The following is a 16,282-nucleotide window of genomic DNA, read 5'->3' as shown; positions in this document are numbered from 1 at the left end:
GAGGAGGAGGAGGAGACAACAACATGAGTTGAAAACAGCTGACTGAGCTCAGAGGAAACAAGAAGCTTGTTAAAACCTCATAAATATAAAATATGTTTTTATGACTTTAATCTGTCACAAATAAAGTCTGTGTTCATCATCATGTAACAATAATTAAAGGATATTTCATCTTCTGTGAACTCAACTCTTTTCTTTACTTTAACTAAAGGTTTGAATACAGGAAGTACAACCCCGCTGCAGTAAAAGTGTAACATGAGAGGATGTGACGACCTGTAATTATGTTTAAATTCAGAACATGACGTCATGTTTCCTTCATGTTGTTGGAAACAATGTTTGTGTTTACAGTTGCACCAGGAAGCTAAATATGAATATATATAAATATATATAAATATATACATTCATCATGTAATCAAATTTCGTGTATGTGTATATGACAATAAAAAGGGTTTCTATTCTTTCTATAATCAATAAGTTTATGTTTCTCTTCATGTTTCACTTTATTCTCAACATCAACGTGTTTCTCTTTTACTCTCTGAGTCCAAAGTCTGTTTAGATGGAACAGTCACGAGGTGTTTGACAACACACACACACACACACACAGAGAGACACACACTCACTGTGTGTGTGTGTGTGTGTGTGTGTGTGTGGAGGAGGAGGAGCTCAGTGTCTCCGTTATAAAAACACACGGAACATTCCGGACTGAACATCTTGTTGTTTTCTGCTTTGTTTTCTGCTCAGACTGAAGACAGAAACAGGTTTTTGAGTTTTTAACATTTAAACATTTTGTTACATCATGAGTCACGTGGACGTGAAGAACCTGAAGCCGTCGAGCTTTGAAGACGAGCATTATGACCAGTATGAATATTATAACCTGACGGATAAATACACAGGTGAGTCACTCGTCCTTCTCTCTCTGACTCCACTCACAGAACTCCACACACATCTCTCATGTTGCTTTATTAAACTAGAGTTTAAGTGTGTTCCTCTCCACAGAAGGCTCGGCCCGTAAAGGACGCACAAAGAAGGAGGCCAGCGACAACACCAACCGACACAACCCGTCCGGACACGAGCGCAAGATCGTGGTGAAGCTCCAGAACACGGAGAAGAAAGCCAAGGAGTGAGAGGTGAAGGTGAGCTGGTGTGATGCTCCTCTCTGTGCACGTGAGCTCACTATACAGAGCGGCTTGTTGGTGGAGGAGCTGTTGCGTCATCTAAAGCGCTCTGTGCGTAAACACAACCAGACAGTTTCCTTTAGGGATCTCTCGCTCTAACGGTGACACGTGATCCTTTCATGCCCGACCCTCTGTGGACACGGCCAACCAGCACCAAGAAGTTTAACTCTTTGCTCACCGTGACGCTTTGCTTTGTGCTCAGTGAAGCTGCTGACTCATCGTAGATCTTTAATGATTCACTGCAAACTTTAAATTGGACAATTTGTGAATGAGGTTTTGAACATTTCTGAACTTTTAGAATGTTTGGGTCAAAAGGTTTGTTTTAGAGGTTGAGTGGAGTCAGGGCTGCTAGCAAGAATAACATAATAAAATATGAATGTACACATATATATATATATATATATATATATACATATATATATACATATATATATATATATACACATATATATATATATATATATATATATGTGTATATATATATGTGTATATATATATATGTATATATGTATGTATATATATATGTATGTATGTATATATATATGTATATATATATATATGTATATATATATGTGTATATATACATGCAGTGTTTGTCAGCAGCACTGACTCCGGTACAGTAAAGTGTCTTCACTGAACCAGAACCAGACTGTGACCCGTTTCCTCCTCTGATCCAGGGCGACTCGGACGGCTCATCCCGGACACCGACCACGGCCTCCATGGCGACAGAACGAGACGTACAGACGGCGGGAGCGTGAAGAGGAGCCCGCAGATCCAGACCTCCATCATGGCGGCAGACTGTGGCTCCTCCCCCTGCGGGTTGTTGGAGAGCACTCACCTGTGGTGGCGGTACCTGGTCCCTGCTCGGACCACGAGGGTGCACATGTGATTGTGGTGGTGCTTTCAGTATTGTGACAGGCTTTCATTGGATTTTTTTAAAAGGTGTTTTTACTCTTAAAAATATTCTTAAATAACTTGACTCTCTGGCTTATTTCACCTTAAAAAAATGAACTTGAACTAATTGCAGACCTTCATTACAGGATGAATACGTCTGACTGTCAGTCAGTTAACCAGAGAGTTACATGTTTTATTTGAATACTTTTTACTTCTCTGAAAGTGTTAAATAATCCAGTAATTCATGAATAAAGATTAGACGATTATTCTGTGAAGCTAAATGCTAACATGCTAATGCTTAGCACGTATAATGTTCACCATCTTAGTTTAGCTTGTTAGCATGCTAATGCTACCACCCTAATGTCTACCGGGTATCTGGGTGCACAGCTGCAGGGTGTGATGTTTGTGTCCACCAGCTGGTGGCAGCGAAGGTCCAACTATAAGACTGTAAACGTGAGAGAGAACTCTCTGCAGTGCGGAGGAACCTGAACTCAAACACACAACACCTGCATTAACAGAGTCTTTACAGCGTGATGAGATCAGAGAGCTGAACTTCAAGACGGGACTTTAAACGCTGATTAAAGGGTGATTATAACTAAATATAGCATACATATCTGTATCATAACAAAGAATACACACGCTGTAGTTTATGTTGACTCAATTCTCACATACAAATACTCACTAGAGCACCACATGTGGATTAATATGCCTCTGAAAATAGTCCCAAAAGAAACGCACTATTTGGAGTGGAACATCTCATCTCTGGTCTTCTGTCTGTTCATGCAGAACGAGACGGTCGATGAACCAAAACACACTGCAGGTTTATACTGCAGCTCATTTACATGCAGCCACTGTCTGCTGGAGAGAGAGAGAGTGAGAGCGAGAGAGAGAGAGAGAGAGAGAGAGTGAGAGAGAGTGAGAGCGAGAGTGAGAGAGAGAGAGAGAGAGTGAGAGAGAGAGGGAGGGATAGACAGACAGAGAGACACACAGATAGATAGATAGATATACAGATAGATAGAACTTTGAGTATAAAGTGGAAATACTCCAACATTCTGCTCCAGATGTTTCTAAAGACGTTTGTTTGTGTGAGAGTTGAGCTCAGAGAAACGTTTCATCTTCAGAGGAATGTGAAGACGAGCTGGAACATCACAGCGAAGCCACGAGGACGAGGAGGTCACTGTGAACTGGAGGACTTGAGTAAAGGTAGCAGCACAGCCATGCCCTGTTTATGGACCTTTGTTAACGTTTCATGTTCACATGAGGAGAGCTGACGTCAGCACAAAGAAGAAGATAAACTGAACTCATATTTATCAGAATTCACCACCAAACAGAGTTTCATGGTGAACCAGGTCAGAGTTTGGTCCTGATACCTCCACAAGTTAACCACTAACAACACGTAGGGCTGCGTTAGTCCTACATGTTCCGGGTCGACATTAAATACGATCCAGGAAGTCCAGGCTGAGTTTGAAGGCTTATCGGGGCCTTCTCACTCCTCAGAGCTTGATGAAGGTTCGTGTTTTTGTCTCGTGAGCACTTTTCTCACAGACGTTATTCTGAATAACAGCAGGTTGGTTTAAACTAACAGTCAGTAATGAGCATGAATCCCATGAGGACACAGTTTGGAGGGTTCCAGGTCTTTATTATTGGTGAAAGATTACAAAGTCCTGAAATCACAATGAAAAGCTGTATCGATTACACAACCACTGTTTGAAAATGAATACAAGTTATGCATAATTTGTCATTATCAATATATCAAATCACAACAGTTAGCTCATCATGTCCACAGGATCCAGCTGCTCCACGACTCCGTCAAAGCTCCACGGGCGGTTTAGAAGTGTGGGGGGGGGGGGGGGGGGGGTCTGTGTATCACACATTTATAACACAGTTCAGAGTAGTATGCAGAACACATTCTTCTTGTTTTACAATATTAAATACCCGTTTGCAGCTCGTTCAGATGGAGCAACAGATGCTTGGTGGCTGTACTTGAATATGACGACTCTTTAACCGTCTCAACATGTTTTTCTGTTCAACTGGTCAGACTGTGTCGTGGTCATTGTGTGTGTTTGTTGGCGTGTGATTATTTGATTAAAGAAGAGGCAATATATCAGTTCAACTGCAATACTGGAGCCATGACTGTCCAAGAGGGGGTCAAATAGAACCATTAGTCCGTTTATAGGGGAAGACTGCTCTACTAATGACAAACTAAAGATGAAGCTCTCTGTTTCAACTTTAGCTTCTGGGTTAACATTCTGGGATAGCAAACGTCAACAAAACAAATCTAAATAATGCTAAAATGCTAGCTTACATTTCCTAGCTCACGTTAACTATAATCTTTAGCCAACGTTATCTAAACAAAAATGTTGGGTAATGTTAACTAAAACGTAAGCTAGCATTAACTAAGATGTTAACTGTTAACTAAAAAGTTAGGTCATGTTAACTAAAATGAGGAGCCTGCCTAAAGTTTGGCCCCTGCCCTCTTTTGGGGGACATTTGGGTGCAGGAAGTTTGTAGTGACCAGACAATTTAGATAGGGGACACTGTCACAATGGTACTTTTTGTCTTAAAGCAGATTTGAACACAGGACCCCTTTATTAGACATGGCCTCAAGATTAGGTTCAAATCCAGGATCCACCTCACAGCCTTGTATACCAGTTTTATTCATGTTGTGAATCAGCAACAAATTTAGAATCAATCAAATTACCACAAAGTCAAAGGCACATAGACAACCTGGAGCCTGAGGGGCCCCTGAGGGTCTGAGGACCATAGTTGTGTTTTGTTTTTTGCCCCCAATTTGGATCCGAGTCCTTTAACATTGAATACTTGAGTCAAGAGCATCTCTTTCCACATGAACCAGCTGCACCAAACCACTTACATTTTACAAACCACTTACATTACATTTGTGGCACAAAACGGATGTAGAATAGATTATCTATGAGCCATTAATTAAGCCATTAGTTACAACTTACAAAGACTGTTGTTCTATATAACTGTTCTGTATGAGACTAGTATCTGTGACACCATTGAGCCCAAACGCTGCTCAACTTCTACATTCATCTGACCGTCTCTAATATTTCAGAAACTAAAATATTTAGGTCGGGCCACAACCAATCAGCAGCAAACTTAGCTGACTCAGCCACTGTGTGAATGGCCTTTTGGTTTAACATGTACAGGATTTAATATGAAAAAGGCAAAACAAAACAGAATTAACTAAAATATACAAATTCCACTACCGTGATTTCCCTTTTATACGTTTCATTTGTAAGAATTGGTCTGATCAGCTTACAACCAGTCTCCCCGGGTTGTCTTGGGGTCAAAATAGCCTTTGACGTACATCACTAAACCTGCCACTCCTGCTCCCAGTATGGCTCCCACTCCACCTCCTATTGCAGCTCCTGCCGCAGACGTCATGGTGCCGCCACCAGCAGCAAGATACCCGGTCGCACATCCGACCAAAACTCCAGCATAAGTAGGAATTTCTAGAGAAACTGACTTGCCTTCTTTTCCTGCATCTTGTTCCTGTTTTCTTAATTCTGTTTCAGCTTCTTTGAGCATCTCAGGAGTGTAGACTAATCCTCCTGCTTTCTGAACCATTGTGCTCATCTTTTCCAGCAGCTCAGGGACTTCATTGTGTTCCTGGTCGTTGTTGTCAAAAACATGGTAATTCCACTTGCACGCTGTGACGAGGCCGAGGAGATCTTTATTTGACCGAATATAGTGTTCGCTTTCCTCTTTTGGTTTCTGGTCTTTATTGGTGAACAAGATCATAGTGTGAGCATTTGTGTTTTTGCCAAAAGTGCTGCGAATGATTTTCAAAATGTTAATTTCCTCTTCTGTGAATCTATCGCCGAACTTCAGCACCAGCAGGAACACGTGAGGACCAGGATCGGTGAGGGAGATGGATCTCTTGATCTCTGCCACCACCTCTTCGTTTGTTCTGTTAAGGTTACTCAGACCCGGAGTATCGACAACAACCACTTTTCGGTTGTTAATTTCATTGTGTTTCTTACAGCACTCCATTGTGGTAGCGCGTATACCGGTTGCTATGGGGAAACCACCTTCATTGCCCAGGATGGTGTTTCCTGAAGCACTCTTCCCAACTCCAACCTTTCCAAGCAGCACGATCGTCAGCTCCTTCACTTTGTCTGTTAGGATAATTCACAGGCGTTAGTTAAACACACACATCCATCAAGTTGTTCACCTAAAAGGAACAGTTCAGGGTCAGATGTTCATATTGACACCACTCACATGTCTGAACAGTCAATATGAAGCTACAGCCAAGCGCTTGTTAACCTAGCTTAGCATAAAGACTGGAAACAGGGGGAAACTGCTAGCCTGTCCGAAGTTATGTAGACTGTTTAAAACATGGTGCCGAGTCATCCTGAAAAATACGTGATATTGTGGTACGTCTTCTAGATATGATATTAGTGTGTGTATAATTGTGTTTGCAGTGTGTAAAATGGCTGGTATGATGATTTTGCTCAGACTTTTTTCGTTAATTCGGTATATAATATGTGTGGACCATTCATGATATTTGTTTGTGAAAAGTGCATTCTACGACCCGCTACCACTCTAAATGTGGTCGCTCGTCACCAGAAGGTTGTTTTAACAGCAGACACTGTGTATGTTTCCAAGACAATAAAGTCTATCTTATCTTATCTGATCTATAGGAACTTATCATTCACTTACAGTGGGTACGGAAAGTATTCAGACCCCTTTAAATTTTTCACTCTGTTTCATTGCAGCCATTTGCTAAAATCAAAAAAGTTAATTTTATTTCTCATTAATGTACAATTGAGTTAAATATGAGTGTCACAGCACAGGGTCTGAATACTTATGATCATGTGATATTTCAGTTTTTCTTTTTAAATAAATTTGCAAAAATTTCTACATTTCTGTTTTTTTCTGTCAAGATGGGGTGCTGAGTGTACATTAATGAGAAATAAAATGAACTTTTTTGATTTTAGCAAATGGCTGCAATGAAACAGAGTGAAACATTTAAAGGGGTCTGAATACTTTCCGTACCCACTGTAGATATTGTCTCTAAAATGCTACTTAAATCCAGTTTTATGAGGATAATAAAACGTTCCACTGCAGATAGAGACACAACCTAACATCTGCATGTACACTAAAAGATAGTTTCTGTCAATATTAGTTCACATTGACCCAAAAGAGAGGTTAAGAAGAGAATGAGCTCTATACAGTAGAAGACATATACTACTTACCAGCCTCTAGAGGCTCCATCTCTTTCTTGGAAAAGCAGCTCATCTTTGAAGTCTTGTCTCGGTGGATGTCTTCTTCTGACTATTGTCATTTCCATCCCATCATCTTATATTATAGCTGCTCCTGGTTCCCTCCCCGTAAACACACGTGTCCTGTTTGTGGCTGGGAGCTGGCCAGTCACAAGCCAAGTTAAGTCTACCTACTCAGCAATGACAAACATATTCCTTTAGTTAAGTTCATAAAAAAGATCAAATGAAGAAATCCCCACAATACTAGACAATCCATCATAGTGTTGTAAAGACAGTTTAAGAGGTAAAAGTACAGGATCACAGAAGAAAGGTGGTCCAGGACCACAGTGAAGGTAATAAAGGACATTGTGGACACGCTTATTTACCCTCTTGTAAAGAGTTAGATGTTCAGGTTGATACCACTCTATTGTCTGTTGTTGAGAGAAACGTATACAAATTGTAAACACATATCATATTGTGCTCGCTTGCAATATGCACACACACACACACACACACACACACACACACACACACACACACACACACACACACACACACACACACACACACACACACACACACACAGCACTTAAACAGGATGCACATCCTGCCTATAAGCTGCCTCCTGTTATTAGAAGCGGAACGCCCTAACAACTGTCACAGCCTCACTGTCACACCCTGTGTAACAGAACACATAAATAACAAAGACTCGGCACGGAGCTAAACAAAGAAAATACCTTTATTAGCAAAAGGTCAGAACAATTCAAAGTGCAACACAGAAGAGCATTCTCGCCGAATGCCAGACGGTGTAACTGCTGCTGCCAGACACTCCGTCAGCACACCAGGTGTGTCAGGGGAAGAAGCCGCACTTCCTCCGGATGGGGCGGGTCTTGTAGGCCGAAGGCCGTGGCCAGCTGCCTCCAATCTTCCTGATGGCCCTGGGCCGTCACACCAGTAACTTAAACATGCCGGTACAGGCACACACACACACACACACACACACACACACACACACACACCTTTCTCTCAACTGATGCCACAGCGAGTGCTACCACACTGCTCTGCTTGCTCGTCTGCATATATTTCTACATTTATGGAAACAAAGAGAGAGGCAAAGAATGAGACACATTATGCTCTGCATCCACATAACTGTATGATTGTTACCCTAAAGCTACGGACATAATGTCATGTGACTTAGTGACGTAGCCTCAGGTGACATCAGTATACAGACATTACATTAGTCATTTAGCAGACGCTTTCATCCAAAGCGACTTACAATAAGTGTATTCAACATCGGTATTCAAGAGAACTACTAGTCACCAGAAGTCATAAGTGCATCTCCTTTAAACAAGCATCTAAGAGCATAAACCAGAACAGAAGTACAGAAACAAGAGGGAGAAGAGGGCCCAGAACTGAACCTTGTGGAACCCTCGTAGTCAGCATGCGTGGTTCCGACACGGCCCCCCTCCATGTCACCTGGTAGCATCGACCTGTCAGGTAGGATGCAAACAGGGAGAGTGCAGAGCCTGAGACGCCCATCCCCTCGAGGGTGGAGAGGAGGATCTGGTGGTTCACAGTGTCAAACGCCGCAGACAGGTCCAAGAGAATCAGGACAGAGCAGAGTTCGCTCTTGCGGCGTGAAGCGACTCCGTCACCTTAAGGAGGGCTGTCTCAGTCGAGTGACCCACCTTGAACCCGGGCTGGTTCCAAAGCCCCCCCGCCACCACTTGCTCGCCATGAGCTGAGAGAGTAGGATAGATGAGATTAGTGGGCTCACCTGGGAGTGACCCAATGTCTACGTGACCACCGTGCAGAGGAACGGACAGAAATAGGATGCAAACACATGGTAGTCAATATAAACAGATCACTGACCCGTAAGTACACGCTAGAGAAGTCTTTGCTTGATGAAGTGTGGTTTGAAAAAGTCGCCCTGTTGCCTTCGTTCGCCCGACGCTTCCAACCTCCAGCAGTGCTTAAGGACAGCTATCTACTGATTGCTCATTGTCTGCCAGGAGTGCAAGCCACTCCTGGCACTTAACAGAGCAATTGACCAGATGAAACTAAGGCCACGTCCACACTACTCCGTTTCTATTTTAAACGCAGATGTTTTGCTACGTTTACACTGAGCGTCCACATTACGCCGGCGTTTTTAAGCACTGAAAACAGAGAAGTTTGAAAACAGAGGGTTGCGTTTTCGTGTGGACGGTTGAAAACGGATAAGTTTAGAGACGATGACGCCCACACCCGCGTTCACTACTTGATTGGTTCGTAGCATTCATGACGTGTACTTCCCTGATTCGTCACATGTCTATCACGTGACCGTTTCCTAGAAGTCAAACAACAACATTGATTACCGATCGACTACCAGGTTAATTTAACATCGACACCTGATTACAGGCGTTGTTGACCTTGTTGTCTTTACTAGCAGCTGTTGTTCAGTTAAAGTCTGCATTATTACGGAGGAAGCAGCTGTTAGTGGAGCGATTAGCGAGCGGCGTGTCCAGCGGTGTTATCAGACCTACGGAGACGTCTGAAGTCACGGTTAGCGGCTTTAGGGAGGGTGATGGACACAAAACTAAGGACTTTCCTTTTCTTATTAATGCTTATTTTGTTCTGCACATCTATTGTGAAGTCTGCAGATAAAATGTAAAAGGAACAAAAGCAGTAATTCCTCTCCAGTAGGACAGATAGTTAAGCCACCAGCAGAGCTACGAGTGAGAACAGACAACAAAACTGAGAGGAAAGGAGTGAGAGACGTGTGTTGGCCACATTTATGGATCATAATCTAGTAAACCTTTGTGTGCGAGTGTTGATTTTAAAGTGAATTTGATGCGAGTGAGAGAGAGAGAGACCTGCAGCGCTGTAACTAAGTCTGACAAATAAAACTTCTAAAACTTTCCACGAACTGTGTCTGTTTGAGTTCATAGAGGAAGATTTTAGAGAAGATCTTAAGTATCAAACAACCTTTCATAATTAAAGACTACTTTATTACTCTGTCATATTTTTAACTAATAACTAAGCAACCTACTTCCTGTTTACACCGTCACCCGCATGCCCAGTGTACGTGAAGAGTCACGTGATATTCGTTTTCAGGCGCGTTAGTCTGGACGGAGATCAATTCGAAAACGATGCTGAAACGCCGTGTGGACGGAGATCGTTTTCGTTTTAAAGCGGAGTAGTGTGGACGTGGCCTAAATCACACTTACACAAACAGAAACTGCAACAGCACCAACACTGAAGCAGCCTATACAGCTTATACAGAAGCCAAACACACTCCATCTTTCTCTACTACGTCAGCTGTTCTGGGCTTCTAATACTGACGTAGGAGGATCAAAGTGAAATACCAGGAGAAGAAAGACAAATCCTGAAGTGTAGTTTGCATTATTTATTGTTTAAAAGCATTTTCATCTGACAGAAAACATGAAAACAATGTAAACGTAAACCAATGATTTTAAACTCCACAGATCAATATTTGTCTTAAAAAACATTGAACATTAAAGAACATATTGTCTGTTAATATTTGATTACATTGCATGATGTCATGCATTCATTCATTACATTTGACATTTCCCTCCACAAACCAATCAGATTCTTCTATGATATTCTGGATTATTACAGAAAATAATTCATCCATTCACCACTTTGATTCCCTGTTCCATAACTTTTTGACTTTTGGGGAATATTCAGTAGACATTTCTCATTTCGCAGAAGAAAAGCTTTCAACTTTCTTTTGGATCCAACCGAGGAAAGCGACCAGAGTTTCGGCATTTTTGTCGCCCGCAAACATACTCAAGATTTGCTGCACCGTTGCTTTAAGAATCCCTTCCTCATTTCCTTCTTGTTCTCCTCCTTTCTTTTCTTGTTCTTCCCTCATCTTCTTCTCCATCTCCTCTTTGATCTTCTGAGCCTCCTCAAACATTTCATTGGTGTACATCTTCTTGTCTTTAGCTCTTATTTCAACAATGCTGTTGATCTTCTCCAGAAGCTCCGGCACTTGCTGTGGGAATTTGTTACTCTTGTTGTCAAAAGTATGCCAGTCAACACTGAAGTTGTTGATGCCTGCTTCTGTGATGTCAGCCTGAGACAGACGTTTATTATCTCCTCCGGTGAACAAGGCCAATGTGTAATCTTTGGTGTTTTCACCGAACATCTCCTGAATGACCTTCAATGACGCTTTATCGCTTTGTGATAGAACTTCTGGCTTCATCACAAACAGGAACATATCAACACCAGGAGCGGCATGTACGATGGCCTCCGTGATGTTCTTCTCCACCTCTGCTTTTGTTTTCTCTGTGTTCAGCATACCTGGAGTATCGATGATAACCAGGTTATAGTCATCAAACTCTCGTGTTTCTCTCTTGCACTCTGTTGTTTGAGAGGAAGCAGACACAGGGTGATCCACTGGTTCTCTCCCCATGAGGGTGTTCATGACTGAAGTCTTCCCAGCTCCAGTCTTTCCAACGAGCACGATCTTCAGCTCGCGCTTCTCTGAGAATTTAAAACAAACAGTAATTATTGGTATTGAAAGTCTTACAGCACTGACTATTAATAGTAAAAGATGGTAAAATACTTAGTTATGTTTCTAACAGAGATATCTTTCTGTGTTTTATGTATAAATATATATTTTCTAAAGTATCTAAACCCACAGCCGTTCATCTCAGTGTTGTTTCCTTAAGTCTAAAAGTTAGATGATCAACTGTTACATGAAGCTGTGTGTAACATGTCTTTTAACGGACATTGACCAGAGGATGAACACATTTGATGTGAGGGACACATTTCTTGTCCATCTATTGGTAAAAGACCCAAATCAGCAAAACCTTGTTTCTCATGTTCAACCATCCACCAGAGACGACATGCTTCTGTCTACGCTCCAGTCACAGCGCCCTCTAGCAGCCGCAGTAGTTATGACCTGGAGGTGGTGTGTGCACATCTGTGAGCCCCCCACATCTGGACTGTTATACTAGTGTGTACCGGTTAGTGTTTTAACTCACTAGCATGGAGTCATACTGACTATATTGTCTAATTGTCTCACCGTCTTATTCTTATTTCGTTTGAGCCATTTGTTTGATTCTATGTGTTAGATTTGTTGTGGAGCTCGGCATCTGAGAATATTCCTGTACTGTGTATGTCATCAGCCCATTAAATGTCATCATCGGGAGGTTTGAGGTGGTATGGCTCTCCTCTCCTCTCCTCTACTCTACTCTACTCTACTCTACTCTACTCTCCTCTACACTACTCTACACTACTCTACACTACTCTACTCTACACTACTCTACTCTGCTCTACTCTGCTCTACTCTCCTCTACACTACTCTACACTACTCTACACTACTCTACTCTCCTCTACACTACTCTACACTACTCTACACTACACTACTCTGCTCTACTCTGCTCTAGTCTACACTACTCTACTCTAGTCTACTCTACTCTAGTCTACACTACTCTCCTCTACTCTACTCTACTCTAGTCTACACTACTCTACTCTGCTCTACTCTACTCTAGTCTACACTACTCTCCTCTACTCTAGTCTACTCTACTCTACTCTACTCTAGTCTACACTACTCTACTCTACTCTAGTCTACACTACGCTACACTACTCTGCTCTACTCTACTCTACTCTACTCTGCTCTACTCTACTCTGCTCTACTCTGCTCTACTCTACTCTAGTCTACACTACTCTACTCTACTCTAGTCTACACTACTCTACTCTAGTCTACACTACTCTACTCTGCTCTACTCTGCTCTACTCTGCTCTACTCTGCTCTACCTCCTGACTGTGTCTGTTGTAGTGGATGTGAACTAGATGGGCATCTTTCCAAAATATGGCTATAAAAGTCCTCGCCAAGAAAAATGAACGGATGAAATGTTTGGCCACAAAAGCTGCTTTTCCCGATTGTAAAAGTCTCGAGTCAGTTTTAAAAGCACTGATTAAAAGCCCTTTTGATCACGCTGCCCTTCCTGGTTTATTTCTCTGCCAGAACAACTCAAAACATATAATGAACAGTGTTAGTGTGCGGTTCCCTGTCCGAGTCCGTCCGTCCGTCTGGAGGTCCTGATTGGACCGACACCCTGTCCTCCAGTCCGGGATAAGCAATCAAGACTTGTACAAACAGTCGCTGTGATTTATATTGATTTATTGCTTCCCCTTTCTTCTTTTCATTTGTGTTTGTAAACGTTCAAGTATTTGATTAGTTCCAGCTGGTTTTATGTTGCTCGCTAAAAAAGAATATTTTTTAACTCCTCGAAATAAAGTGAAAGTCCTAAAAACACAACATTTAAGTAATATAACTGAGTAACTTTTGAAAAAAGGTCACTTGTTGCTCACAAATACGTACACTTCCTTCATATAACGACATCAAATAATGACGAGTTTAAAAGGAAAAACGTGGAAGAAGAAAGTGCAGCAAAGTGAAATAGTGTGCCCACTAACTATGGGACGATGTTCTATGTGTTCTATGTGTTCTATGTATTCTATGTGCCCACTAACTGGACGATACAAAGTATGTGTAGTTGTCTGTGTCATTGATTATTCTCACTCTTAAGTGTTTGTTGTGTCTAAATCATCAAATCAATTAAAATGCTCAAACATAATGAATCAAGCCATGAATACTAATAGTCTTTGAAAAGCTGACAAACGACTGTTAGAAATGTTAGCAGTGATTTTGCAAATGTCACTTTTTAATTTGCACCCGATACTTAATCACTAACAAATACGTCATTATTGAGACATGAATTTATGAGCCAGAGTTGTTAAATCAAGACAATCAAAAGATATTTATATACATGCTTAAAAACTCTAATAACACAATGCAACTATGGCAAATATAAATCTGTTCATTACAAGAAATATAAATGTGAAATGAAGTCATGTGTAACACAACAAACCAGGTCTTAAAGACTACAAAGTTCATTGTTCCAGAAGACAGTAAATAAAGAAAAGTAGAGGCTTGAATATGATGATTGAGAGACGCTTCTTTAAACATCAACAGTTCTTAAGAGAATAAGTTGTTGCTCTGCTGCTTCACTAAAGACTCATGAGTATGAAATATACTTACTGGACATCTTTGTGTTGTCTTGATCTTGTAGCAGTTGATCTGTGATGTCTTGCTGCTGTTGATGTGTTGTTGAATAGTTTGTCATTTCATCTTTATATATTATAAAGTCTGTGTAGTCCCCTCCCCTTAGACACATGTCATCAGTCACCGAACTTGTTCAGACTCGTGTTCTATGTCTGTTGATCCATTTATTCAGTTGCACATTGACACCATATAATTAAATCAGCATTGTTCCATCTTGTATCAATGCATCTTAATTAGTGGTGGTCATCACCAGGCACTTACCTATATGCACCTTTATGTTAATGTACCACCCTGTGTTCAATGTCAGACCTGCATGTCTAACTTCACCTTGTGTTCCCCTCAAAGATAAAAGAAAACAACAAAACTACATTATGGCTCCATCACCATTGACGATACCGTAGTGACGCCAACTCAGACTGCGAAGAAACTCGTTCTCAGCAAACATTGCATCGGTTACACGCTCCTGCAGATTCATGCTCTACAACATCAGGAGGATTCGCCCCTTCCTCACTGATGAGACGGCGCAGGTGCTCATCCAGGCTCTTGTCATCTCCCGCCTGGACTACTGCAACTCACTACTTGCCGGAGTCCCGGCGTCGGCCATCAGACCTCTGGAGCTTGTCCAGAAAGCTGCAGCTCGCCTGGTGTTCAATCGCCCCAAGTTCTCCCACACAACTTGCCTTCTCTGTTCTCTACACTGGCTCCCTGTAAGAGCCCGCATCCAGTTTAAGACTCTGGTGCTAGCCTACAGGGCAGTGAAAGGAACAGCTCCTTCCTATCTCCAGGCCATGGTCAAGCCCTACACCCCCGCCCGACCTCTTCGCTCTGCTGCCTCGGGGCGACTGGTTGCCCCGTCGCTCAGAGGTCCCTGCGGCCGATCGACCCGGTCGCGGCTGTTTCCTGTCCTGGCCCCACAGTGGTGGAATGAACTCCCCACTGACGTCAGGACAGCAGAGTCGCTGCCCATCTTTCATCAGGCTGAAGACTCACCTCTTCAAGAAGTACTACCTGAGCCTTCCACTTAGCACTTATTGTATTCATATTAGTTTGTTTCTGTACTTCTGCTCTGGTTTATGCTCTTAGATGCTTGTTTAAAGGAGATGCACTTAAGACTTCTGGTGACTAGTAGTTCTCTTGAATACTGATGTAAGTCGCTTTGGATAAAAGCGTCTGCTACATGACTAATGTAATGTCACAATTCAAAATGTAGCTGCAAGAAACAAATCAGGGGTCAAACAAAGCATCTCATTGCCTTCCAGCGCTAGGTCAGTGATTTCACAAGCCTGGATCGTCAGGACTCTGGCGTTGTGCTCATGCCTTTTTGCAAGGTGTGTGCGTGTCTCCCATGCTAGCTGCGCGTATTTCTTAATTTCTTGTGTGTTGAGGTTACTGGTTCTGCAGTGCATGGTGACATCGTAGCTCGTGCTCTCGTGGAGGTTGTACAAGAACTTAAAAGTTTGGTCTTCTAGACCTGGGGCGTTACGTCCATGGAAATACGCTGACCTCAAGCGCCTGAAGTAGTCTCATCCAGACGAGCTGCGGCTTCTTGATTTCCTTGTGAAATAGCAAAGGCACTGAAAGTGGCGGACACCTGGTCGGTGTACAAAGAGTACTCATCCCGAAGGGCCTGACAGAGAGCGGAGTAGCTGTCACGGATTCCAGGGGGAGTGTTTCCATGAAAACATGGACGCTTCTAACCTTGGTTTTCCAGATAAGCTTACGTTTCTCACATGACGAGGGGTGAGGTAGATCAAGGAGACAGCGATCAACCTCCCGAAGATAGTCATCGATACACGACTCATGATTATCTGGATCAAAGCGTTCTACGTCGTTCGCGAGAGACTCAATCTGACGGATATGCAGACCCTGCGCGCGGAGAGGGCCTGGACCATCAGAGTGGTCTGAATTTG

The 16,282-nt window shown here is 42.4% G+C and overlaps 2 protein-coding genes across 3 annotated transcripts; one reads left to right on the top strand and one right to left on the bottom strand.

Annotated features, from left to right (window-relative positions):
- Positions 1-729: 729 nt before the first annotated feature.
- LOC142937897 (nuclear protein 1-like) lies at positions 730-2,146 on the top strand. Of its 2 annotated transcripts, none has more exons than XM_076081012.1 (3): positions 730-890; positions 994-1,124; positions 1,850-2,146. In XM_076081012.1, exons 1-2 carry the CDS (start codon positions 794-796, stop codon positions 1,119-1,121), a joined length of 225 nt encoding a protein of 74 aa, XP_075937127.1. In that variant the 5' UTR covers positions 730-793; the 3' UTR covers positions 1,122-1,124; positions 1,850-2,146. The 2 variants fall into 2 exon arrangements, with proteins under 2 accessions (XP_075937127.1, XP_075937126.1); XM_076081011.1 differs by having other exon boundaries at positions 994-1,130.
- A 1,538-nt stretch (positions 2,147-3,684) lies between these two features.
- LOC142937896 (GTPase IMAP family member 9-like) lies at positions 3,685-7,546 on the bottom strand. The gene is made up of 2 exons (XM_076081010.1): positions 7,289-7,546; positions 3,685-6,208 (listed from the first exon to the last, which is right to left on the bottom strand). The coding sequence occupies exons 1-2, from the start codon at positions 7,329-7,331 to the stop codon at positions 5,346-5,348; spliced, it is 906 nt and encodes a 301-aa protein (XP_075937125.1). The 5' UTR covers positions 7,332-7,546; the 3' UTR covers positions 3,685-5,345.
- Between the last annotated feature and the right edge of the window lie 8,736 nt (positions 7,547-16,282).

This window comes from Anarhichas minor, unplaced genomic scaffold, assembly GCF_050575085.1.
Source record: "Anarhichas minor isolate MPS153535 unplaced genomic scaffold, ASM5057508v1 ptg000077l, whole genome shotgun sequence".
In the NCBI taxonomy this organism is placed as follows: domain Eukaryota; kingdom Metazoa; phylum Chordata; class Actinopteri; order Perciformes; family Anarhichadidae; genus Anarhichas; species Anarhichas minor.
Note: the sequence above shows the minus strand (reverse complement) of the source record. Positions and strands in the feature narration are given on the sequence as shown.

What these genes read in the sequence shown, in the direction of transcription:
- LOC142937897 (XM_076081012.1), top strand. Translation starts at nt 794, where the DNA reads ATGAGTCACGTGGACGTGAAGAACCTGAAGCCGTCGAGCTTTGAAGAC. An exon ending in CCTGACGGATAAATACACAG is followed by an intron (nt 891 to 993) that starts GTGAGTCACTCG and finishes TCCTCTCCACAG; the next exon opens with AAGGCTCGGCCCGTAAAGGA.
- LOC142937896 (XM_076081010.1), bottom strand. Translation starts at nt 7,331, where the DNA reads ATGAGCTGCTTTTCCAAGAAAGAGATGGAGCCTCTAGAGGCTG. An exon ending in GATGGAGCCTCTAGAGGCTG is followed by an intron (nt 6,209 to 7,288) that starts GTAAGTAGTATA and finishes TTATCCTAACAG; the next exon opens with ACAAAGTGAAGGAGCTGACG.